The 27,590-nt window shown below is 45.9% G+C and overlaps 1 protein-coding gene across 1 annotated transcript in view; it reads right to left on the minus strand.

Moving 5' to 3' along the window:
• Positions 1-2,268: 2,268 nt before the first annotated feature.
• LOC141766857 (copine-8-like) overlaps positions 2,269-27,590 on the minus strand; it is a 101,536-nt gene continuing 76,214 nt past the window's right edge. Inside the window, exons 5-6 of the mRNA XM_074634060.1 lie at positions 10,728-10,767; positions 2,269-4,118 (exon numbers count right to left, since the gene is read on the minus strand). Coding sequence (XP_074490161.1) covers positions 4,035-4,118; positions 10,728-10,767 — 124 coding nt within the window. The 3' untranslated portion in view covers positions 2,269-4,034. The remainder of the gene's footprint in view (positions 4,119-10,727; positions 10,768-27,590) is intronic.

Consider the following 27,590-nt stretch of genomic DNA (forward strand, 5'->3'; position numbering starts at 1 on the left):
AGTAAAGTACAAAACAAAACAGAAACTCAGCTAACGTTAGTCTAACAGAGTTTTAACATGTTGTTCCAGATGTTTTCATTTATAAAAGAGCCCAAATGAACCCTGTAGGTGGACTACTGGATCACTATCAGCTGTTTGATCACATCAGCTGTTTGATCACTATCAGCTGTTTGATCACCATCAGCTGTTTGATCACCATCAGCTGTTTGATCTCTATCAGCTGTTTGATCACTATCAGCTGATTGATCACATCAGCTGTTTGATCACCATCAGCTGTTTGATCACTATGAGCTGTTTGATCACTATCAGCTGGTTGATCACGATCAGCTGTCTGATCACTATCAGCTGTTTGATCACCATCAGCTGTTTGATCACCATCAGCTGGTTAATCACGATCAGCTGTCTGATCACTATCAGCTGTTTGATCACGATCAGCTGTCTGATCACTATCAGCTGTTTGATCACTATCAGCTGTCTGATCACTATCAGCTGTTTGATCACTATCAGCTGGTTGATCACGATCAGCTGTCTGATCACTATCAGCTGTTTGATCACCATCAGCTGTTTGATCACTATCAGCTGGTTGATCACGATCAGCTGTCTGATCACTATCAGCTGTTTGATCACGATCAGCTGTCTGATCACTATCAGCTATCTGATCACTATCAGCTGTTTGATCACTATCAGCTGTCTGATCACTATCAGCTGTTTGATCACTATCAGCGGTTGATCTCTGTATTATTGATCTACTGTTAATATTGAAGATGAGGACAGAAGCAGCAGGTTAAACCACTGATCATTTAACTGGAATAGAAGTTGGTATATTATATTTTAATGTTAAATATTTCATGCCTTGTATCTTGAGAACTGAATCAGCAGGTCCTGCAGTTGCACTTTTTATTATTTTATAATAAAGGCTGTATGTATTTGTCATTAATCGTTGTTAACTTGTTTATATCCATAATTATTTTATCCCTGATTCCCTCACAAGAAAAACTTTGAGGAATCCTGACCTGCTCTGTCAGGATCACAGATTTATTTCACACTGACTGAAGTTTAGGCAAAAAAAAGTTACTGAATCGATTTCAAGTCATTGAATCGTCTCGTCTCGAATCGAATCGAATCGAATCGAATCGAATCGAATCGTCTTGTCTCGTATCGAATCGAATCGAATCGAATCGAATCGAATCGAATCGTCTTGTCTCGTATCGAATCGAATCGAATCGAATCGAATCGAATCGAATCGAATCGAATCGTCTCTTATCGAGTCGTCTCGTATCGTCTCGTATCGTATCGAATCGTATCGAATCGTATCGAATCGAATCGTCTCTTATCGAGTCGTCTCGTATCGTCTCGTATCGTATCAAATCGTATCGAATCGTATCGAATCGAATCGTCTCTTATCGAGTCGTCTCGTATCGTATCGTCTCGTATCGTATCGAATCGTATCGTATCGAATCGTCTCGTATCGTATCGAATCGAATCGAATCGAATCGAATCGAATCGAATCGAATCGTCTCTTATCGAGTCGTCTCGTATCGTATCGTATCGTATCGTATCGTATCGTCTCGTATCGTATCGAATCGTATCGTATCGAATCGTCTCGTATCGTATCGAATCGTATCGTATCGAATCGTCTCGTATCGTATCGTATCGTATCGTATCGAATCGTCTCGTATCGAATCGTCTCGTATCGTATCGTATCGTATCGAATCGTCTCGTATCGAATCGTCTCGTATCGTATCGAATCGTATCGAATCGTCTCGTATCGTATCGTATCGAATCGTCTCGTCTCATATCGAGTCGTCTCGTATCGTATCGTATCGTATCGTATCGAATCGTATCGTATCGAATCGTCTCGTCTCGTATCGAATCGAATCGAATCGAATCGAATCGAATCGAATCGTCTCTTATCGAGTCGTCTCGTATCGTATCGTATCGTATCGTATCGTATCGTATCGTATCGAATCGTATCGAATCGTCTCGTCTCGTATCGTATCGAATCGTATCGTATCGTATCGTATCGTCTCGTATCGTATCGAATCGTATCGTATCGAATCGTCTCGTATCGTATCGAATCGTCTCGTCTCATATCGAGTCGTCTCGTATCGTATCGTATCGTATCGTATCGTATCGTATCGTATCGAATCGTATCGAATCGTCTCGTCTCGTATCGTATCGAATCGTATCGTATCGTATCGTATCGAATCGTCTCGCATCGCATCGCATCGCATCGGATCGGATCGTTGTAACAACGTATTGTTAACCCCTTTATTTGACCAAATCTACCCGTCTGGTTTAAAGCCGGAGCTCCAATAACCCGTCAACAGGAGGCTGCAGCGGTTCAGAGGTTGGTTTTAGGGTGTTGGGAGTGTGTTGGTTGGGTCTACCTGTCCCTCAAAAACAATATCAGCATGCTTCAAACACGCACACATGTGGCTGCTCAGCAGTCACACAATGACCGTCTAATTATAGAGCCAACATGTGAAAGCCCTCCAGGCTCCCCGAACACATCAACAAGAAGCTCGGCGATGCAGCTTCATCTCGTGTCACGTTGTCAGCCCGAGGCAAACGCACACCGCTCGCTGCTCCGCTCGCTGCTCCGCTCGCTGCTCTGCTCGCTGCGAGGAGGGAAGAGGAGCTGTCACTTCGTCAGACCTGCTGTCAGCAGCCGAGGAGACGCCAACGGATCCATCAGAAGCAGACAGGTGACACTCAGAGTTTCATCACCATTGGATCACATTTTCTGTATTATTGCTGGAGTTTCAGGTGTTGCAGCAACATGCAACCGCTTGAGTGGCAGAGTCATTTCTAACCTTTAATATCTCCAGGATGGTTCATGCTGTATATACTCCAGCTTCCCAGTATAACCACAGTATCCCAGTATAACCACAGCTTCCCAGTATAACCACATCTTCCCAGTATAACCACAGCTTCCCAGTATAACCACAGCTTTCCAGTACTGGCCGATGAGGGTCTCCAGTTGAAGGACGCTCAAGGACACTTGAATTGTCTGTGAAGCAGCTGGAGGGTCCAGAGCCTTCTGACCTCCTGAGTGTCAGAGGAGGTGAAGAGGAGGTGAAGTGGAGGTGAAGTGGAGGTGAAGTGGAGGTAGCCGTATGACTTCCACACCAGCTCCCCAACCAGCATCTCATTGTGATCACTACCAGACTGACGTAGCCCCGCCCTAAAGCCTCCCCTGCTTTATGGTCTATCTGACTCTCAATGGGACCATCAGTCACTAAATGAACATCATGCTGTATGAAGAAGACTTGAAACATAAACTCATGTTTACAATGTTTACTGAGGTCATAAATCAGAGAGAAGTAGACTCGGACTTCTATAGAAGCAGAGGAGTCGCAGACATGAATCCTCTATACAGGTATAACAATAGCTGTATTAATGCTCTGAGTGTCGTATATACTGTATATACTGTATGTATATATATATATATATACTGTAGCCTCTTGACTGTACGATCACATTAACGTTCTATTCAACACATTCGACCCACACTCCCCGAGAGAAAAAGCATTTCAACCGGCTGTTCCGATGAATACGTGTTGAGCAGAGTGATCACAGAGGACGAGAGCCATGTGTTGTATCGTACTAAAGAAAGTGAAGACTCACTGTTCCATCTCAAACACACATACCACACATACCGCTGCTTCTACCGGCTGAGTCCTTGAGTCTGTCGGTCCTACAGGCTCACGTTGAAGTGAATGGGAGGCGGCGTGATGTGACGGTATCTGTGATTCTAATGTTCAATCATGTCACTAGATTCACGTGTCCTTTATGGTTCAAACATGGATTCAACCATATGACTTTAATACCAAACATCAGCAATGTTGAGACTAATTCTGTGATGAATGAATGAATCTACAACAGCACCAAGTGACCTGTGGTTTCTACATTCTGAGGACGACATTAGACGATGTGTTTTAATTGTATTTGTTAATATCAACGTCCTGCACGAACTTCCCAGATGAGCCTGGGTGATTCTGTGATGTGGTCACGTTGTGTGCATGCTGTACTCACGAGAGCGTCCTCTCCAGCCGGCTGCCAGTCGAACCGAGGATCTCCCCCAACGTACAGAACATCTGACCCAGGAAGTCCTTCACAGAGGAGAGGAGACCAGCACAGTTAGTACTGCACAAAGACCGCCCAACTAGAGGCCACGGGTCATTGGGTGAAGGCTGGCAGAGACACAACATACTGCAGAGTCTCAAGATGGCAGCTCTTGTAGCCGGGATGTGTTCACTTCCCTTCTGGACAGTGGGAGGAGGGAGACGCGTCGTCCATCTTTATAGACAGTCTGTGGTTTCAAACTGTTTAAACTGTTTAAACTGTTTAAACTGTTTAAACAGTTTAAACAGTTTAAACTGTTTCAAACTGTTTAAACTGTTTAAACTGTTTCAAACTGTTTAAACTGTTAAAACTGTTTAAACTGTTTAAACTGTTTAAACTGTTAAAACTGCGACCGTAATCTGGATGAAAATACGTTAACCTCAAAATGTAATTGAGATTCAGTTTAGTTGTACGGGAAGGTCATATTCTAATCCAAATAACAGGACATTGAATTAATAAAAGCGTTAAGACCAATAGGAACGGAAAAAGGATTAAAAAAGGCAGCTCTTTGATTTTTACAGTTTGATTTAATAACAGGCGGAGAGGGGGACGGCCCAACATGTGGAGGCAGAGCCTTCCACAGCTTTAACTTGGACCTCGGGACAGTCAGAAGCAACTGCTCGGTGGATCTGATCTAATGCCCTGTTCCTGTTCAGACCTGGTATTAGGATGCGTCCTCAGTGATCGGATCACTAGTGGACGGCTGTGAGTACGTCTGTTCAGACCTGGTATTAACATGCGTCCTCAGTGATCGGATCACTAGTGGACGGCTCTGAGTACGTCTGTTCAGACCTGGTATTAACATGCGTCCTCAGTGATCGGATCACTAGTGGACGGCTCTGAGTACGTCTGTTCAGACCTGGTATTAACATGCGTCCTCAGTGATCGGATCACTAGTGGACGGCTCTGAGTACGTCTGTTCAGACCTGGTATTAGGATGCGTCCTCAGTGATCGGATCACTAGTGGACGGCTCTGAGTACGTCTGTTCAGACCTGGTATTAGGATGCGTCCTCAGTGATCGGATCACTAGTGGACGGCTCTGAGTACGTCTGTTCAGACCTGGTATTAGGATGCGTCCTCAGTGATCGGATCACTAGTGGACGGCTCTGAGTACGTCTGTTCAGACCTGGTATTAGGATGCGTCCTCAGTGATCGGATCACTAGTGGACGGCTGTGAGTACGTCTGTTCAGACCTGGTATTAACATGCGTCCTCAGTGATCGGATCACTAGTGGACGGCTGTGAGTACGTCTGTTCAGACCTGGTATTAACATGCGTCCTCAGTGATCGGATCGCTAGTGGACGGCTCTGAGTACGTCTGTTCAGACCTGGTATTAGGATGCGTCCTCAGTGATCGGATCACTAGTGGACGGCTGTGAGTACGTCTGTTCAGACCTGGTATTAGGATGCGTCCTCAGTGATCGGATCACTAGTGGACGGCTGTGAGTACGTCTGTTCAGACCTGGTATTAGGATGCGTCCTCAGTGATCGGATCACTAGTGGACGGCTGTGAGTACGTCTGTTCAGACCTGGTATTAACATGCGTCCTCAGTGATCGGATCGCTAGTGGACGGCTCTGAGTACGTCTGTTCAGACCTGGTATTAGGATGCGTCCTCAGTGATCGGATCACTAGTGGACGGCTGTGAGTACGTCTGTTCAGACCTGGTATTAGGATGCGTCCTCAGTGATCGGATCACTAGTGGACGGCTCTGAGTACGTCTGTTCAGACCTGGTATTAGGATGCGTCCTCAGTGATCGGATCACTAGTGGACGGCTGTGAGTACGTCTGTTCAGACCTGGTATTAACATGCGTCCTCAGTGATCGGATCACTAGTGGACGGCTGTGAGTACGTCTGTTCAGACCTGGTATTAACATGCGTCCTCAGTGATCGGATCGCTAGTGGACGGCTCTGAGTACGTCTGTTCAGACCTGGTATTAGGATGCGTCCTCAGTGATCGGATCACTAGTGGACGGCTGTGAGTACGTCTGTTCAGACCTGGTATTAGGATGCGTCCTCAGTGATCGGATCACTAGTGGACGGCTCTGAGTACGTCTGTTCAGACCTGGTATTAGGATGCGTCCTCAGTGATCGGATCACTAGTGGACGGCTGTGAGTACGTCTGTTCAGACCTGGTATTAGGATGCGTCCTCAGTGATCGGATCACTAGTGGACGGCTGTGAGTACGTCTGTTCAGACCTGGTATTAGGATGCGTCCTCAGTGATCGGATCACTAGTGGACGGCTGTGAGTACGTCTGTTCAGACCTGGTATTAGGATGCGTCCTCAGTGATCGGATCACTAGTGGACGGCTCTGAGTACGTCTGTTCAGACCTGGTATTAACATGCGTCCTCAGTGATCGGATCACTAGTGGACGGCTGTGAGTACGTCTGTTCAGACCTGGTATTAACATGCGTCCTCAGTGATCGGATCACTAGTGGACGGCTCTGAGTACGTCTGTTCAGACCTGGTATTAGGATGCGTCCTCAGTGATCGGATCACTAGTGGACGGCTGTGAGTACGTCTGTTCAGACCTGGTATTAGGATGCGTCCTCAGTGATCGGATCACTAGTGGACGGCTCTGAGTACGTCTGTTCAGACCTGGTATTAGGATGCGTCCTCAGTGATCGGATCACTAGTGGACGGCTGTGAGTACGTCTGTTCAGACCTGGTATTAGGATGCGTCCTCAGTGATCGGATCACTAGTGGACGGCTCTGAGTACGTCTGTTCAGACCTGGTATTAGGATGCGTCCTCAGTGATCGGATCACTAGTGGACGGCTGTGAGTACGTCTGTTCAGACCTGGTATTAGGATGCGTCCTCAGTGATCGGATCACTAGTGGACGGCTGTGAGTACGTCTGTTCAGACCTGGTATTAGGATGCGTCCTCAGTGATCGGATCACTAGTGGACGGCTCTGAGTACGTCTGTTCAGACCTGGTATTAACATGCGTCCTCAGTGATCGGATCACTAGTGGACGGCTGTGAGTACGTCTGTTCAGACCTGGTATTAACATGCGTCCTCAGTGATCGGATCACTAGTGGACGGCTCTGAGTACGTCTGTTCAGACCTGGTATTAGGATGCGTCCTCAGTGATCGGATCACTAGTGGACGGCTGTGAGTACGTCTGTTCAGACCTGGTATTAGGATGCGTCCTCAGTGATCGGATCACTAGTGGACGGCTCTGAGTACGTCTGTTCAGACCTGGTATTAGGATGCGTCCTCAGTGATCGGATCACTAGTGGACGGCTGTGAGTACGTCTGTTCAGACCTGGTATTAGGATGCGTCCTCAGTGATCGGATCACTAGTGGACGGCTCTGAGTACGTCTGTTCAGACCTGGTATTAACATGCGTCCTCAGTGATCGGATCACTAGTGGACGGCTCTGAGTACGTCTGTTCAGACCTGGTATTAGGATGCGTCCTCAGTGATCGGATCACTAGTGGACGGCTCTGAGTACGTCTGTTCAGACCTGGTATTAGGATGCGTCCTCAGTGATCGGATCACTAGTGGACGGCTGTGAGTACGTCTGTTCAGACCTGGTATTAGGATGCGTCCTCAGTGATCGGATCACTAGTGGACGGCTCTGAGTACGTCTGTTCAGACCTGGTATTAGGATGCGTCCTCAGTGATCGGATCACTAGTGGACGGCTCTGAGTACGTCTGTTCAGACCTGGTATTAACATGCGTCCTCAGTGATCGGATCACTAGTGGACGGCTGTGAGTACGTCTGTTCAGACCTGGTATTAGGATGCGTCCTCAGTGATCGGATCACTAGTGGACGGCTCTGAGTACGTCTGTTCAGACCTGGTATTAACATGCGTCCTCAGTGATCGGATCACTAGTGGACGGCTCTGAGTACGTCTGTTCAGACCTGGTATTAGGATGCGTCCTCAGTGATCGGATCACTAGTGGACGGCTGTGAATACGTCTGTTCAGACCTGGTATTAGGATGCGTCCTCAGTGATCGGATCACTAGTGGACGGCTCTGAGTACGTCTGTTCAGACCTGGTATTAGGATGCGTCCTCAGTGATCGGATCACTAGTGGACGGCTCTGAGTACGTCTGTTCAGACCTGGTATTAGGATGCGTCCTCAGTGATCGGATCACTAGTGGACGGCTGTGAGTACGTCTGTTCAGACCTGGTATTAGGATGCGTCCTCAGTGATCGGATCACTAGTGGACGGCTCTGAGTACGTCTGTTCAGACCTGGTATTAACATGCATCCTCAGTGATCGGATCACTAGTGGACAGCTGTGAGTACGTCTGTTCAGACCTGGTATTAACATGCGTCCTCAGTGATCGGATCACTAGTGGACGGCTCTGAGTACGTCTGTTCAGACCTGGTATTAGGATGCGTCCTCAGTGATCGGATCACTAGTGGACGGCTGTGAGTACGTCTGTTCAGACCTGGTATTAGGATGCGTCCTCAGTGATCGGATCACTAGTGGACGGCTGTGAGTACGTCTGTTCAGACCTGGTATTAGGATGCGGTGTCAGCTCCGCACAAAGCAGCGGATTAAAACCAGCAACACATCTCTGACAGGATGATAATAATGACCTTCCTGTTCCCAGTCTGATAGTCTGTAGATATGTAGCCTATAAATAAGATCTCTTTTAATAAAATACAGATGTACCGACAGGATCCAGTAGAGCACAGAGGCCATTTCCATGACGACAAGCGCCCGTGTCTGCCTGTCTGTTCACCTGAGGGGCGCGCTGATCCCAGCTGGACATTAGATGAGTAGGAGGTCCTTAATGTGGTCTGAAAGACCCGATCTCAATGCGTCTTGAGTGTGTTCACACCTGTAATGAGAGCTGTCCACTTGTGATGGGATCACTGAGGACGCAGGTTAATACCAGGTCTGAACAGGGCCAGAGAGATGAGTTGGAGCTTGCCCATTTAACGATTTCTATGTTAATAATAAATGATTAGTTATTCATTTTGTAGGAGACAGGGTTGGTTTAACACAATGCTAATGCTGCGTTCCATACAACTCAACCTCCTCCTAGAAACGCTACAATGGAACGCCGCTCAAAGTGGGAGTGGCTCCTGACCTCCAGGTAGATGGATTCATGAAGAAGCATCTGTCTGACGTCACACAACAATGAAAGCTCACACTGTAAAATCATCAACTAAAAGGCAAAGTCAAGTATATATTAGCCTGTATTTATTCAAAATAAAACATACTATCATTAGGGATGCACCGATACCACTTTATATCAGACCGAGTACGAGTACTTACATTTGGGTACTCTCCGATACCGAGTACCGATACGAGTACTTCTCTGAGCCAAAAGACCCTCGTTAACAGCCAGCTGGAGGGTGTGAGCGACACACGGCAGGCTGGGGAGTCCCGCATACGAGGCGGTGCGCCGCCACCGGCTCTAGGTCGGCTTGGAAAGGCTCGGGGCGAAGCTGGCTCGCAGCTTTACAGCGCTCCCCGCCCGGACCTCGCCGCACCGTGGACAAAGGATCCCCTGCTCCCGGTGCGACTGTCGACCGGGGCGAACTGTCCTCAGTGTCCTCAGTGTCCTCAGCGTCCCCAACCGCGTGGTGCCAACAGCTCAGCCCACATAAAAGGCGCCAGGGGTCTGCGGCGATGTCACCAACCCACCCGACCCGTCTTGAAACACGGACCAAGGATTCTAACGCATGTGAGTCAGAGGGTGACAGCAAAACCCTGTGGCGCAATGAAAGTGAGGGCCGGTGTGCGCCAGCTGAGGTGGGATCCCGGCCAAGTGGGGTCGGATGCACCACCGTAAAGTGGTATCGGTGCCGTTTTGCGAGTACATGAGCACTGTATCGGACCTGATACCCGATACTGGTATCGGTATCGGTGCATCCTTAACTCTCATATAGTAAAAACTGAAATGTATGTCATGTTATTAGGGAGCTGGTAGCCAATCGCTGAAGGTTTTCTTCTCCGACCAAAAGTTCTTAGAGAAAAGGTAATAAATGTGGACGCTGCTCTGCTGAGACTTCAGCTGGGCGTACTGTTACGGTCAGCCATGTTTTCTGTTTCCGTTTGACGTCGGGCACCCGGAACACTCGGAGGTCGGAACTGAATATTCTGACCTCCGAGGAGTTGTCTGGAACGCAGCATTCAGGAAACGTTCAGCAGGTAACACGGAGAAATGAAATGAAAGAATAGGACGTGATGTCAGCTTACCTTCTGCTCATCCAGGCGGGGAGGCAGTAAGAAAGGGAGGACACAAGTTAGAGGAACAGCTGAAAAGACACAATGAAAACATCTCAAGTTGATCATAAAAATACAAACATAAAACTGGAAACGTGGAGAGGAAGAGAGGAGACGTTCCGTGAGGAGGAGAAGAGATCCATTATTAACTATGGGCTCAAATAATGGAGTTGAAAAATGGAACTGAAACAAGTAAAATCATACAGCTATATATATTACGATATATTTGATCAGCATGATTGAAGGTAAAAATGTAGTTTTTTAACCAACTAACTGGACATTAAGAAAACCTGTAAAGCTTCATTTCTTTCTATACTACATTTGAATGATTCGGCTAACAGTATTATTCATACAGGACTTTTTGACTCATATCAACAGGGTTTGTCAGAGGCTGCTTACATGTTTGGAAAGGTTGGAGCTCCTGGTATCCACGTTGTACCTGCAATATAACAAACACAACCAAACAGCAGACTTTAGATTATTACACACTGCTGTCTCCGAACTACATCATGCAACAGAGTACAGCATTGAAGAAACAAGCCTCGGTCCAGACAGAGTGTCTGTCTGCACCGTGTCGGTCCGTCTGTGAGTTTGTGGTTCAGTAGTTCCTCTAATAGTCAGCGGTCGTGTCTCTGATGTTAAATCCAGCGCTACATGTCCACCAGGTCCGGTGAGGACACTAGAGGACGCTGCTCTGCTCAACTGGCTGTTCAAACGGTGACGTAGCCTATTGTTGAATGCACCTGATTGGTTCCTGGTTTTCTGCTTGTAAACTTCCTGTTATTCCGTCTAAACAATCCACCAAAATCTACTTCTGGAAACCTTTTAAGAGAGAAGCAGGCGATGATGTCACTGCTGAATCTGGTTTCACTTTGGAACTAGATCACCTGGTTTCACAGCTCGGTCCAAGCTTTGTCGTGCTGGACGGGATCATTTGCATAAAGGACTGTTCCCGCCTTTTCATTTTGAAAGAGCAACGGCCAATGAGGAATCTCCAACACTCGGCCGACCAATCGTGTACCTTCATCACTGAGTCAGTGAGTCAGTGACAGACTTTCCGTTTGTAGGGCTGCTGGCCCTCTGCGATGCAGCCGAACAACAGAGAGGACAGTCTTAAAGGTCCGGTGTGGAGGATCTGCTGGCCCTCTGCGGTGCAGCCGAACAACAGAGAGGACAGTCTTAAAGGTCCGGTGTGGAGGATCTGCTGGTATCTAGCGGTGAGGTTGCAGATTACAACCGGCTGAAGTGTCTCTCATGTGCCAAGCTTGTTGGAGAGCTACGGTGGCCGACGCAAAGACGTGATTGTCCCTCTCTAGAGCCGGTTGTTGTGAAAGTAGAGTAGGTCATCTGGAGCAGAGCCAGCGTGTAGAGTGTACGTGGGAAGTGAGTGGTGAAGCCAGAGAGAGAGAGAGAGCGGCGGGTAATAAGGCTGTCGCTGTGAAGGAATTTCGCCCTGCAGTGACAATGACTGACTCAACAGCACGATATGAGGTCTTATTGCAACCTTTCTTTGTAAATGACTTCATTAATCCTGATTTTAGTGCTATAAGCTTTATCGTTAGACTATATTTAGGCATACTGTTGCTTTTTAAAGAAGAAAGATACTAATTAATACTTGTTTATTGTTAAATGCAGAACACAGAAGGGCAACGATTTTCTTCAGCTGAGACGCTTTGGTTGTGTCTGGTTGCTATGATACGGAATATCTACAGAAGTAAAGATCTCGGCACCCGGTAGAGTTCGGTAGAGTTCTGGCTCTGGATGAAGGAAGGCTGAAGCATATAGGGAGAGAAGACGACCCCGCCGGTCCATGAGGATTCATTTCTCCTCCATCGTTGTGTTTGTGGCAGTTGTGGCGGTTGTGGCGGTTGTGGCCTTTGTGGCCTTTGTGGCGGTTGTGGCGGTTGTGGCCTTTGTGGCGGTTGTGGCGGTTGTGGCGGTTGTGGCGGTTGTGGCCTTTGTGGCGGTTGTGGCCTTTGTGGCGGTTGTGGCGTTTTATGGCGGTTGCTAGCAAGTAACGTTATCGACTCCGGCCCAAGCAGGAAAAGTTAACAGTTTGGTTTGTCTGTTCTGGGCTACTGTAGGAACGTGGTGGAGCCGTGAAGAGGACCCGTTACGTATGTAGATATAATCAGCTCATTCTAAGGTAACAAACACAACAATTCTTATTTCCGTGTGGTTATACACTAAAGAAAACATACCTATTAATATTATATTCCATTTCTGCCAATAGATCCCCCTAACCTAATGGTTACACACTGGTCCTTTAAAGGAAAAGAGGAATAACCTCCCCGGTGTATTTTATTTGAGGAGCAACACAGATGACGGACAGCTCTTCTGGGAATACAAAGATAAAGATCTTGTGTGCAGGTTAAAGGATTAGATGTGGTGATGTGGTGATGTGGTGATCTGGTGGTGTGGTGGTGTGGTGGTGTGGCGATATGGCGATATGGTGGTGATGTGGTGATGTGGTGATCTGGTGATGTGGTGATGTGGCGATATGGTGGTGATGTGGTGATGTGGTGGTGTGGTGATATGGTGATGTGGTGGTGTGGTGATATGGTGGTGATGTGGTGATGTGGTGCTGTGGTGATGTGGTGAGATGGTGATGTGGTGCTGTGGTGATGTGGTGATGTGGTGCTGTGGTGATGTGGTGAGATGGTGATGTGGTGCTGTGGTGATGTGGTGATGTGGTGAGATGGTGAGGTGGTGATGTGGTGATGTGGTGAGATGGTGAGGTGGTGATGTGGTGATATGGTGCATGGTGATATGATGCATGGTGATATGGTGATATGGTGATCTGGTGATATGGTTATCTGGTGATGTGGTGCATGGTGATATGGTGATGTGGTGATGTGGTGATACGGTGCATGGTGATATGGTGATGTGGTGAGGTGGTGATATGGTGATATGGTAATGTGGTGGTATGGTGATGTGGTGCATGGTGATATGGTGATGTGGTGATGTGGTGATACGGTGCATGGTGATATGGTGATGTGGTGAGGTGGTGATATGGTGATATGGTAATGTGGTGGTATGGTGATGTGGTGATATGGTGATATGGTGATGTGGTGATGTGGTGAGGTGGTGATATGGTGATATGGTGATGTGGTGGTATGGTGATGTGGTGGTGTGGTGATGTGGTGATCTGGTGATCTGGTGATGTGGTGATGTGGTGATGTGGTGATCTGGTGATGTGGTGGTGTGGTGATGTGGTGGTGTGGTGATGTGGTGATATGGTGGTGATGTGATGTGGTGCTGTGGTGATGTGGTGAGATGGTGATGTGGTGATGTGGTGATGTGGTGGTGTGGTGCTGTGGTGATGTGGTGATGTGGTGCTGTGGTGATGTGGTGATATGGTGCATGGTGATATGATGCATGGTGATGTGGTGATGTGGTGGTATGGTGATATGGTGATCTGGTGATATGGTGATCTGGTGATGTGGTGATATGGTGATGTGGTGATGTGGTGATATGGTGCATGGTGATGTGGTGATGTGGTGAGGTGGTGATATGGTGATATGGTAATGTGGTGGTATGGTGATGTGGTGATGTGGTGATGTGGTGGTGTGGTGATGTGGTGAGGTGGTGATATGGTGATATGGTGATGTGGTGGTATGGTGATGTGGTGGTATGGTGATGTGGTGATGTGGTGATGTGGTGAGGTGGTGATATGGTGATATGGTAATGTGGTGGTATGGTGATGTGGTGATGTGGTGATGTGGTGGTGTGGTGATGTGGTGAGGTGGTGATATGGTGATATGGTGATGTGGTGGTATGGTGATGTGGTGGTATGGTGATGTGGTGATGTGGTGGTGTGGTGATGTGGTGATATGGTGATGTGGTGGTATGGTGATGTGGTGGTATGGTGATGTGGTGATGTGGTGATATGGTGATATGGTAATGTGGTGGTATGGTGATGTGGTGATGTGGTGATGTGGTGGTGTGGTGATGTGGTGAGGTGGTGATATGGTGATATGGTGATGTGGTGGTATGGTGATGTGGTGGTATGGTGATGTGGTGATGTGGTGATGTGGTGATGTGGTGATATGGTGATATGGTAATGTGGTGGTATGGTGATGTGGTGATGTGGTGATGTGGTGGTGTGGTGATGTGGTGAGGTGGTGATATGGTGATATGGTGATGTGGTGGTATGGTGATGTGGTGGTATGGTGATGTGGTGATGTGGTGATGTGGTGGTGTGGTGATGTGGTGATATGGTGATGTGGTGGTATGGTGATGTGGTGGTATGGTGATGTGGTGATGTGGTGATATGGTGATGTGGTGATATGGTGATAAGCAGGAGGGATAATAATGAATGTATGGATGTGGAGCAGCAGCATCGCTATGAGATGAACTCTGGGATCAACGTGCAGATTGAAGACTTCCTGCTTCTTCCTCTTTCTTAAGGCTACTCTCTCCTGAAGGACTTCCTCTGAAGTCCCGTCGTCTTTGAAAAGGATTCTGTTCATGTTTGACAAAAGGAAATCCACTCGTGTGTCGAATACCATTACACAGACATCATGTACTCTTCATCTCTGCCTCTGCCCTCCTCGTCTGCTGTCAGACTCTCTCTGAAGAGGATGGAGGACGACACTGAGCTGAAACCTGCTGCAAGCTCTCCACCTGTTCTCTGATCCTTCTCCTCTTCAGTTACAGTTACAGAAACACGTCGGCAGTAATTAACACGCTCACTCCTACAGCAGCTCCAAGGCTGCCTGAAGTAGATTGAAAGCATATAAAGAGTTCTTTATTGACTCGGAGGAGTACTGTACTCAGCTAGCTGCTGAAGATGTACTGTACATCATCTCAGTAGTGTTCCTCTAGAGAGCAGGCTGGAAGAAGACAAAGCCTCCACATCGTCGTGTTTGTGCTGAAGCCCCGTGGACCGGCTGCTCCCCTGTTAGCCGCGGGTGAAAGCAAAGCTAAAACAATATGACTGGAAAATAGTTCACAGAACTTCTCCAGTTACTGAGTCCCTTTCATTCTCTCTACAGCGATGTTTGCATTTCACAGTGAAACCAGAGTTTGTAAAGAGGGAACGTTGGAGGACAGTTTGTTTATGTCTTTTACAACGGCCTGTTTCAAATATTAGGTTTTACTTTGTTCTCCATATTCATGATGATGATCTCATGGGAAGGCTTAGGAATAGCACATGATATGCATTTTAAGCTTGTTGCGAGTCATTTCACGCCACAGGGTTAAAGCTGAAGTAACTTTGAGCAAATATGATGGGAAAAAATATAATGCTGTCAATCGGTTATAATATTTAATCCTGATTAATCACACATTATTTATCTGTTCTAAATGAACCTTAAAGGGAGATTTGTCAAGTATTTAAAGGGACTGTTAGTAACTTGTTCCAGGTATAACTCATTGCTGGTCGGTGTCTCATGGTCTCGCATGTGTCTACGCTGTTCAGACTCAGACTCCAACACAAACTCCAGTGAAGCACCAAAACCTCTTGGTTGTATCTAGTGAAGCTGTTAAACAGTGTTGGCCGCGGTCGGAGGACGCGGGGGAGACCGTAGCTTTGGTCTCCAGGACCGGAGTCTCTGCTCCTCTGCTCCTCTGCTCCTCTGCTGCCTTCACTCACACACCACGCTCCTTCTCTCTCTCTCTCTCCACCTCTCACGTGCATGCTGCTCACTCCACACTGCAGAAGAGTTAGTTTAGCTCTGAGAATATCTAGTGAATGTTCAGTGGACGTTTGTGCAGAAATAACTGCTGCAGCTCCTCCAGACCAACAGAGGTTTCCCGTGTCTTGTGAAGTGACGGGGCTCCGCAGAGAGAAACGTTATCGTCTCCCCCGTTCCCTCCGGCCGCGGTCGGGAGGCTGAGGCGGGAAAAGCCAACACTAGGATCAGCATTGATTCATGGAGAGACCTTGGTCTGGTCAGCTAACATTACTGCCAAGCAGCTGAAATATAGAGTGATATTGTGCTTTTAGCTGACGTGTGTCTCCTCACTGTGTTGAGTGATGCTCCTTCATGTCTATGTAGAGCGAGCACAAGCGCCAGCAACAGGACGCTGACTTTAGTTGACTTAACGGATTGACTACGGACAATCATGCAATTAATCGCAATTCAATATTGTAATCAATTGACAGCCCTAATAATAAAGATGTTATAATATTAATAATAATAATAATAATAATAATAATAATCTGAATGTTGTCAATCAGCAGCAGTTTCCTCCTAAATGTGTAGTTTGTAAACCTCGTAGGAGGCCGGCTCCTCCCTCCTCCCTCCTCCCTCCTGCAGCTCTGTGATGGACAGTTGAGGGTTCTGCATGGTCAGAAAAGAGACCAACACAAGGTTGCAGCGTGACGGACTGACAACTGTGTGACGAACTGACCGACACACCTTGCATCAAGAACAGGTGGGGATGCAAGAGTCACCCTGCACACGCCACCTCTTTCTGTAGTTGTGCCACTTGAGAGGGAATAAAATGATGTTAGAGTTATTTTTGGAAAGTGAATATAACCGCAGCACCCACTGAAGTCACTTGGATTGCCCGCTGCTTCCTGGAGTTCATTCTGTTTCTCGGCTCGGCGTACGCCGAGTGTCAGGTTATAGGGCTTTGAAGAGGAAAGTGAAAGCCGGGAACTAATGGAAATAATGGAATTGAGAGGGAATGTAAAAGAGCCAACAGCTACATATACCACCAACCGTGGCTCTGCAGCTCACCCAAAAGTGCCAAACGCAGCGCTCTGCCTTTTAAAGCACTCACTCCACACACACACACCCCACACACACACACACTCACAGTAACACTAGTCTTCAGTCTCTAAATCTCCTTCTCCTGCCATGTCAGATTGAGCTCTATGCCGAGTTTGGGTGGGATCAAATGAAATTACCACCCAGTAGGGTAAGCCTGTGAGCGATGGCCAAATGAGAAAATCTAATGACCTTGATTTCCATGGCAGGCGGGAGGACGGGGAGCCGGAGGGCTTCTCAACAGAATGAAGGTGAACAATGAAAACAGTTTATGTTTTCATACGGTGGAAGTCACCTTCATATGTCGCCGTTTCCTTCCCTTCCTTCAGATGTCTTTGTGCAACCCCCGCGGTAGGATTCAGATCACACAATGTCAAACTCTTCAGTGAATTGAGATCCACACATTTGAGCTGCACCAGAATCTGCGTTAGGGATTTAGGGGGAGCATCCTTTGTACCAGACACTCCTGAGATTCTGGTTTATTAAAAAAACAACACGTGGATTTCCTCCTCTTCATGCCGACACATCCACTCATACTAAACTCATACTAAAGTCGTCAGTAAGAGCATTACACCCTGTGCAATAAGATCATTTAAGCTGATTCATTCAGTCATCGTGGTGGTGATTAGTGCGCTGGAATCACATTACCGTTACGTGAGTGTCAGCCAACGCTGTAATGAGAGCTTCTTAACATCCGTCATGTCTCCTACGCTCCCATACAGCTAAGCTGCTTTCTCATGTACAGTTCAAGGGAAACACATCTTCTCACAGATTACGGTCACAGTTTGAAACACGTGGTTAACATGTAAAGTCAAACAAAACAACAATGCAACAAAGCTACTTGGTTCTGTTTAGACAACTAAACTACTGATCTAGGTTCAGTAAAACATCGGGATCTGGGCTGAAAATAAGTACGTTTGTTACGGACAACGTTGACTTCTAGTTCCAAAGAGGAACCGGCGGTCTCCTGGGGCAAAGTCATGTAGTTTGACCCATCCATCCACCCCGACCTCCTCGGTAAGCAGACTTCCACAGATTAGGATTAGAAACTAGGGCTGTCAATCCACTCAAATCTTTAAATGGTGATTAATCGTATGATTAGCTTCCGAGATCAGACGATACACACGACACCCCCCTCAGAGAGATCAGGAGGATATTCTGGTCTAGGAAGATTACAAACCAGGAAGTACACAAAACGACAGGCTGCTTGGACATGGTAACAGTATTGATAAGAAGAAGATGGAGATGGCTAGGACGTGTATTAAGGAAACCATCTGATGACGTGACAAAAGTGGCATCGCGTTGGACACCAGCAGGAAAACGCTAAAGAGGGAGGCCCAAAACAAGCTGGAGGAGAACCATGGAAGGAGAGATGGAGACGAGAGGATGCAGCTGGAACAGCGTTGATAAGGAAGCAAACAACAGAGATGAGTGGAGATCCTTAGTCCTCGCCCTACAGTATGTGTCACCCGACGCAATAACCTCTAAGTAAGTAAGTAATCGCATGGTTGTCTGTAGTTCATCGTGATTAATCACATATTAATCACACACGTTTTATCTGTTCTAAATGAACTTTAAAGTATTTAATCCTCTTATCAACATGGGAGTGGACAAATATGCTGCTTTATGTAAATGTATGTATATATTTATTATTGTAAATCAATGAACAACACAAATCAATAACAGATATTGATCCAGAAACCCTCACAGGTACTGCATTTAGCATAAAACAATATGCTCCAATCATAACATGTCAAACTGCAGCCCAACAGGCAACAACAGCTGTCAGTGTGTCAGTGTGCTGACTTGACTATGACTTGCCCCAAACTGCATGTGATGATCATAAAGTGGGCATGTCTGTAAAGGGGAGACTCGTGGGTACCCATAGAACCCATTTACATTCACACATCTGGAGGTCAGAGGTCAAGGGACACCTTTGGACATGGACATGACAGTTTTTCCTCTCCAACATTTAGTGTCAGTTCGGAGCGTTATTTAACTCCTTCATGACCAGCTAGTCTGACCTGGTTGGTACTGATGGATTCATCAGGTTCTATAGTTTACTATGATACCTGTATCTTCACTCTAGCTTTAGAACTGAACCGCTACGACCTAAAAATCAAGCAATAAGTTGCGTTAAAGAAAGTATTGGTGTTAAAACAAATTTGTGTTAACGCATTATTATCGCGATAACTTTGACAGCCCGAGTTTGAAATATTTGTATTTGTGATACGTCAAAAACAAATATAGTGGGAGAAAATACGTTTCCCTTGAAGTGTAATTGACTGTATGAAGTTTCACTGTATGGGAGACCAGGCTGACTATAAGAAACACTAAACCAAGTCAAAGTTTAACACTAAATGAAATCTTGTATGATGTCTTTATGAAGACCAAGAGAACGCTCTGAAACAAAAAGAGCTAGTGGACCTCGAGTTGAGATGATTATGTCACACAATATGTAATCATAATTAACTAGAAACAAAATGATGCACTAATCATAAACACAGTATCTTTAAATATGTTCCATTTCCCGTCTGTCCGTCCAGGGAGACGGATCCGTCCTCAGCTGCTCCTCCTGAGGTTTCTAACATTAGGGAGTGTGTCCTGATCTGCAGTGAGGGTCGGAGGTCACGGGGTGTCCTGATCTGCAGTGAGGGTCGGAGGTCGGAGGTCAGAGGGTGTCCTGATCTGCAGTGAGGGTCGGAGGTCAGAGGGTGTCCTGATCTGCAGTGAGGGTCGGAGGTCGGAGGTCAGAGGGTGTCCTGATCTGCAGTGAGGGTCGGAGGTCGGAGGTCAGAGGGTGTCCTGATCTGCAGTGAGGGTCGGAGGTCACGGGGTGTCCTGATCTGCAGTGAGGGTCGGAGGTCGGAGGTCAGAGGGTGTCCTGATCTGCAGTGAGGGTCGGAGGTCAGAGGGTGTCCTGATCTGCAGTGAGGGTCGGAGGTCACGGGTGTCCTGATCTGCAGTGAGGGTCGGAGGTCGGAGGTCAGAGGGTGTCCTGATCTGCAGTGAGGGTCGGAGGTCACGGGGTGTCCTGATCTGCAGTGAGGGTCGGAGGTCGGAGGTCAGAGGGTGTCCTGATCTGCAGTGAGGGTCGGAGGTCACGGGGTGTCCTGATCTGCAGTGAGGGTCGGAGGTCGGAGGTCAGAGGGTGTCCTGATCTGCAGTGAGGGTCGGAGGTCAGAGGGTGTCCTGATCTGCAGTGAGGGTCGGAGGTCGGAGGTCAGAGGGTGTCCTGTATCCTCTACAGATTGTAAAGCACCCTGAGGCAGATGTGTGATTAGTGATATTGGGTTTTATAAATGAAACTGACTTGATCTGAGAGAGGACACTAATGGCAGGACACATTTTAATTGCTTCATTACAGAGACTCATTAGCTTTTAATGACATTTGAAATGTTTCGAGACAATGGACAGCGTTACAGAAATCACATTCTGTGTTCCACATCACACACTTTTTACTTTTAGTACGTCCTACAGTCTACTTTTGAAATCTCTGCGCTAAATGGAGGAATAACATTTTAGATGTGATGTCATTCAATGTTCCATATATTTAACATAAAAACATTATATACACGGTAAATTACAGTGTTTGAATTACACCGTGGAGGGAGGGTAGTGTACACTGTACTGTACTTTGTTATTGTCATCTATAGTGGTTGTTCGCATAAAAACACACAATTCAAGTGATTATGAATATTTAAATATTTGCTTTGATTAAAAAATTCTTGGTAAGTTATTATGAAGATTTATTCAAGTTTCTCACCAAAAACTAAATTTTACCAGATTACATTTGAACACATCATGATAACGTCATTTACCTTCACCCAGAAGTCATTTTTCCTGAGCCGACCCTGAACGTCTCATAACAATAACTCAATGGCACCTCCGTTAACGTTAGTATCTCCGTTATTTATCCAGTCAGGACTGAGCTGCTAACGGCTGCTAACAGCTAACGTTACTAACTCTCCTGCTGATGTGAACAGGTTTGTTGTTCAGTGTCTCTTTATCAGGTAGAAATAGGGTGCGTCCCCTCAGGTTTAGTAGCGCCACGCTGTTGAGAGCTTTTTTTTCTCTCCGCCGTGTCTCCGGTCAAACAAACTGAAACATGATGCAGCGTGCGTCTGCGTCATTGTGCAGCGTAACTGTGGGAAAGCATCAATAAGAGGAATCGATGGTCACGGAGACATGAGATGTCAAGAAAGAGGACAACTACTGTTCTCTGTTCCATCTCTAGTGTTTTCTCTGCCTGCCAACGTGACGGATGTCCTGATGATTTCACCCGCCACTGTCAACACTTTACCCTCATTTGGCGGGCGGCGGGTGCTCATTTCAGACCCTGATTGGGACGTATTAGATCTTTTTCTGGCATACTTAGTGGTCTGGTAGTATGAGTATTGGAAGCACAGATTACTTCCTGTTGTATTTGTTGTATTTCTCACTATATTGTTTGCGTTACATTGGCGGGCTTCAGGGTTTATTTAAAAAGCTGTGAATTGAAATGTGAAGGTGGCCATGATGTGATTCACATATTCACATTGTAGTTCTCTCTTGTTCACAGTCCAGGCCTGGAAACGGCCGAGTGCAGTGTACATATAAAAACCTCATTACACACCCCTGCACGGTGTGTTAAGTTCAGGTCTGGTTCGCTCCTTTAGGGTGCAGAAACTAAATGTAGAACAGCCTTAATTACATTGTTCTACAATAACCAATGATTGCAACACCTGTGCTCTCAGTGTGATGGGATTAGGCTACTGGCACTCATGGCTAGGTTTATGTTCTGGAAGTATTTGTTTGGCTCTGCAGTGGTCCGGTCCGGTCCGGTGGGTCTGTGATAAGCTCACTATTACAGGTCCAACGTCTGAGGCAGCTTACTCTCTCTGGTGCTCACAAATAATGTGATGTTATCGTTCAGGGAAACTCCTCACCGTCAATGGATGTCCACTAAATGTTCTTGTTTTTGCCGCTACCAGGCTAGAAGAAAGTCACTAGTAACTATATCTCTCAAACATGTAGAGCAGTAAAGAGTACAATACTTCCCTCTGAAATGCAGAAGAGTACAACTATAAAGTAAGTATGTTGAGATCAGCTGTTCTAGTGGCGGAGCATCGTAAAACACTTCATTCAAACTGGACAGAAATTAAATCAAACTCACCAACACATCGTCGTTAGTCTTTCCAACAAATCACCAACTCTGGTTCGGTCGAAATAAACTCTGATTTCACCGAGTTTGATGTGAAAGTAGGCGACTCTACACGACTCTACACGACTCTACACGTTGTAGAGTCGTGTAGAGTCGTCTACTATTGTCTATATTTGAAGGAAGCTCTCGCCGGCCTTCCTGCTGTATCCTCCACGGCCATGCAGCTCAGAGGACGAGATCGGTGCTGCAGCAGATACAGACATACTGTAGATGTGAAACAGTTTTATGTCTACAGATATCGGAGGAGACCGGCAGCGTTGAATAAAGCCCGCCCTTTCACAACTACTCGCTGACTGCTAACATTACTCGTGTTAAATAGTGGTCCACTTCCGTGTTTCGGTACGATTGGCTTTCACACCTGATGAGAACCGTACCCAAGTCCACATGATCCGTACTCCAGACCACCTTTTCAAGTGGACTCGGATCCGGGCCCGGGTCCCTGATGGGAAAGCAGCCTTAATCTCAATGGATTTCACCTGGTTGAATAAAGGATAAGAAAGGGATAATGTACAGCGAGCCGATAAACAGGGCGATGCTGCCCAGCCTCTCATCGCCCTGAAGGGGATTCTTTCACAACAACGACCCGACAGCTGTACATTATCCCGCTTATTACACGGCTACTGACTGAAGAACTTACTGTCCTCCAGAGTCCGACATCAGAGCTGCACCCATAGCAACGGTCTGCGATTCATAGCAACGGTCTGTTATACGTAGCAACAGTCTGTTATACGTAGCAACAGTCTGTTAATACATAGCAACGGTCTGTTATACGTAGCAACGGTCTGTTATACGTAGCAACGGTCTGTTATACGTAGCAACGGTCTGTTATACGTAGAAACAGTCTGTTAATACATAGCAACGGTCTGTTATACGTAGCAACGGTCTGTTAATAAATAGCAACGGTCTGTTATACGTAGCAACGGTCTGTTATACGTAGCAACAGTCTGTTAATAAATAGCAACGGTCTGTTATATGTAGCAACGGTCTGTTATACGTAGCAACGGTCTGTTATACGTAGCAACAGTCTGTTATAAATAGCAACGGTCTGTTATAAATAGCAACGGTCTGTTATACGTAGCAACGGTCTGTTATACGTAGCAACGGTCTGTTATACGTAGCAACAGTCTGTTATAAATAGCAACGGTCTGTTATACGTAGCAACGGTCTGTTATACGTAGCAACAGTCTGTTAATAAATAGCAACGGTCTGTTATACGTAGCAACGGTCTGTTATACGTAGCAACGGTCTGTTATACGTAGCAACAGTCTGTTATAAATAGCAACGGTCTGTTATACGTAGCAACGGTGTGTTATAAATAGCAACGGTCTGTTATACGTAGCAACGGTCTGTTATACGTAGCAACGGTCTGTTATACATAGCAACGATCTGTTATACGTAGCAACAGTCTGTTATACATAGCAACGATCTGTTATATGTAGCAACGGTCTGTTATAAATAGCAACGGTCTGTTATACATAGCAACGGTCTGTTATACGTAGCAACGGTCTGTTATACGTAGCAACGGTCTGTTATACATAGCAACGATCTGTTATACATAGCAACGGTCTGTTATACATAGCAACGGTCTGTTATACGTAGCAACGGTCTGTTATACATAGCAACGATCTGTTATACATAGCAACGATCTGTTATACATAGCAACGATCTGTTATACATAGCAACGGTCTGTTATACGTAGCAGCGGTCTGTTATACATAGCAACGATCTGTTATACATAGCAACGGTCTGTTATACGTAGCAACGGTCTGTTATACGTAGCAACGATCTGTTATACATAGCAACGATCTGTTATACATAGCAACAGTCTGTTATAAATAGCAACGGTCTGTTATACGTAGCAACGGTGTGTTATAAATAGCAACGGTCTGTTATACGTAGCAACGGTCTGTTATACGTAGCAATGGTCTGTTATAAATAGCAACGGTCTGTTATACATAGCAACGGTCTGTTATACATAGCAACGGTCTGTTATACGTAGCAACGGTCTGTTATACATAGCAACGATCTGTTATACATAGCAACGGTCTGTTATACATAGCAACGGTCTGTTATACGTAGCAACGGTCTGTTATACATAGCAACGATCTGTTATACATAGCAACGATCTGTTATACATAGCAACGGTCTGTTATACGTAGCAGCGGTCTGTTATACATAGCAACGATCTGTTATACATAGCAACGGTCTGTTATACGTAGCAACGGTCTGTTATACGTAGCAACGATCTGTTATACATAGCAACGATCTGTTATACATAGCAACGGTCTGTTATAAATAGCAACGGTCTGTTATACATAGCAACGATCTGTTATACATAGCAACGGTCTGTTATACATAGCAACGGTCTGTTATACGTAGCAACGGTCTGTTATACGTAGCAACGGTCTGTTATACGTAGCAACGGTCTGTTATACATAGCAACGATCTGTTATACATAGCAACGGTCTGTTATACGTAGCAACGGTCTGTTATAGAGAAATTACAGACCGCAGAACGCTGTGATGGACCAATCAGAATCGAATATTTAACACTGCCGTGTAATAAAATAAAATCAATCACTGGAAATTAGTTAGCAAAACTTTCTTTATTAATCATGTCATATTGTCAACTATTTCCTCTATTTAGACTCAATCCCACACGCTCCGTCCTGCTGCCATAAATACTCACTACAGCACCAAATGTGGATTAATCCACGGCTGAAAATAGTCCCCAACAAATGTACTAGTTCCTCCTGTTTGTCTGCTAAAAACTACAGCGAGCAGCTGTTTGAGTCTGTTTTTAAATGAAACTATATATCTGTGATCTGTTTTTAAAGGTTAACGTCTTCAACGTAATAATACGTATAACTCCCAGCTAAATCTGGCATTCAAACAACAAAACATCTCAGTGACAATACTTCATATGACGTACTGCTTGTGTTGTCAGGATGCATGAGCTCGGTCCATTCATCTCCCGTTCCTTTACAGAAAGAATACATCACTTTGCTCCACATCTATCTATTGTGATTCAGAGGGCTAAAAATAACCTGCGTGGAGAGGTGGGAGTTTAATAATTGATTTCCTCTACCGGGAAGCTCCTTTCTATTGGAATCCCCTCTCATGACCCCATATCAGGGAGACCTGGTACGATCCATATCAGGGAGACCTGGTACGATCCATATCTGGGAGACCTGGTACGATCCATATCTGGGCCACGCTGCCAACAGACCCAACACACATTTATTCCTGTTTTCACCACATCTGTTGTGTGGGAATGTGAGGCTACGTCTACAACAACCAACATCGGTGCTAAAAGATGGAAAAGGATATTACATCATCGTATTATTGATAAATAACATGTAATAAGGTCATGAGATATTATGTGTCAGTGATGTAAGAAAAAATGCATCAATGATCAGTTCATGACCAATTAAATAGTAGATTTATTGACAAAGTTGTCATGATTTGACCTTGTGACATCAGCTTGTTTTCTGGAGATGGACTCATGTTGAATTTAGATTGAGTTGCACTGCGTGTTCTCTGAGTAACTGTGGTTAAAGGGACTATTTGTAACTTTCAGAAATGCTTGTTAGCAGCGACACCTGTGGCCGTAAATTCAACTAAAGTCAGCGTCGGGCTCGCGCCTGCTCGCTCTAAATAGACATGAAGGAGCATCACTCAACACAGTGAGGAGACACACGTCAGCTAAAAGCACAATATCACTCTATATTTCAGCTGCTTGGCAGTAATGTTAGCTGACCAGACCAAGGTCTCTCCATGAATCAATGCTGATCCTAGTGTTGGCTTTTCCTGCCTCAGCGCAGGCTGAGGCAGCGGGGCTCTGCAGCGAGTCTCCCTGTTCACTCCGCCCGCAGCCGGAGTGAACAGGGAGACACCGGCACCCGGTCGGTAACAAGACGATAACGTTTCTCTCTGCGGAGCCCCGTCACTTCACAAGACACGGGAAACCTCTGTTGGTCTGGAGGAGCTGCAGCAGTTATTTCTGCACAAACGTCCACTGAACATTCACTAGATATTCTCAGAGCTAAACTAACTCTTCTGCAGTGTGGAGTGAGCGCGCGTTCACGTCTAGAGGTGGAGCGAGTACGTAAGTGAAGGCGAGCAGGCAGAGGAGACGAGGCTCCGGCCACACGCGAGCGCTCATGTGTCCCGACCCGCTACATTTATACGCTTAAAAAGTTACAAACAGTCCCTTTAATGTTGGTTATTAAATGGATAGTTCCATGTGTTCTAACCCGCTCTGTGAACACACAGCTTTGACCGCATTACAACAGCATCACTGCACCGATTACCTGTTGTTTCAAGATGTCAGATTTAGTTGTGAAGTTGTGTTTATTCATTTATTTCAATGTTTGAAGGTGGAGAAAGAGCAGGAACAGTTCTCAGTGACAGTATTTGTATTTTTCTTTTTTATTATTATTTCATTTATGATTCAATCACTTTACATTTACTGAACTTGTTCTGCAGAAAATGCACACAAATTGTTTTAAAAAAGCTTTCATGAAGGAAAATGTGTTTTGTATTCTCTAAGCTGTCAATGATTAATCAATGATCAGCTACGAGCCGTTACCACTCTCACTCCTGGTCGAGCACTTTGTGGGACTCCGTCAGTAATTCAGGGACAATGTTCAGAACTTATGCAGAAAGAGCACAAAGCACCAGTAAACAATTGATTTGGTGAATTCATTCTTACTGAAGTGAAAACACAGAATATAAAGTCAAAGCATGCATTCAGTGGGAGGTTTGCACCAGAACAGTAACAAAAGATTGGCTGTCATGTGTGAAGGACGAGGCTTTAAGGTAGCACCCAAACCGATCGGAGGGAGTGTGTGCGTGCTGCCATTGTGTCTGTTCCACTTAATAATTCAGCATTAATGATTTACTTTGTCAGGAGATTAAGACTAAGCAGGGTAGCTGTCCCAGAGGAGGAAGCTTCCAGCTTCAACACTCACAACTTTTATTGACTTATTGCCTTTGATTGACTCCGGAGCCGGCAGAATAACAACCGTCCATTTTCACATTTATCAATTCATTTCCAGCTCCTTCTTTTTCCTCATTTCATTTTAACAGCTCTGGGAGCACCACAGCATTACTTAAAGTGAATATTTATTCTTGTTTATCCCTCTATACAGTAAGTCAGGCTTTGTCTTTGTCTCACCGCAGCCCGACGTCTATGACGTTGACACAGATTCAGTCTCTTCTCCCTCACCAACATAACATTTCTAATATCACTCTGACACTCTGAAGGCCTGGTTACACCATCAAGTGGCACAACTAACTTCATCTGAGTGTCTGAGTGCAAATAGGCGGTGCTAGAACT

Source organism: Sebastes fasciatus, chromosome 1 (genome assembly GCF_043250625.1).
Source record: "Sebastes fasciatus isolate fSebFas1 chromosome 1, fSebFas1.pri, whole genome shotgun sequence".
Lineage (NCBI taxonomy): Eukaryota > Metazoa > Chordata > Actinopteri > Perciformes > Sebastidae > Sebastes > Sebastes fasciatus.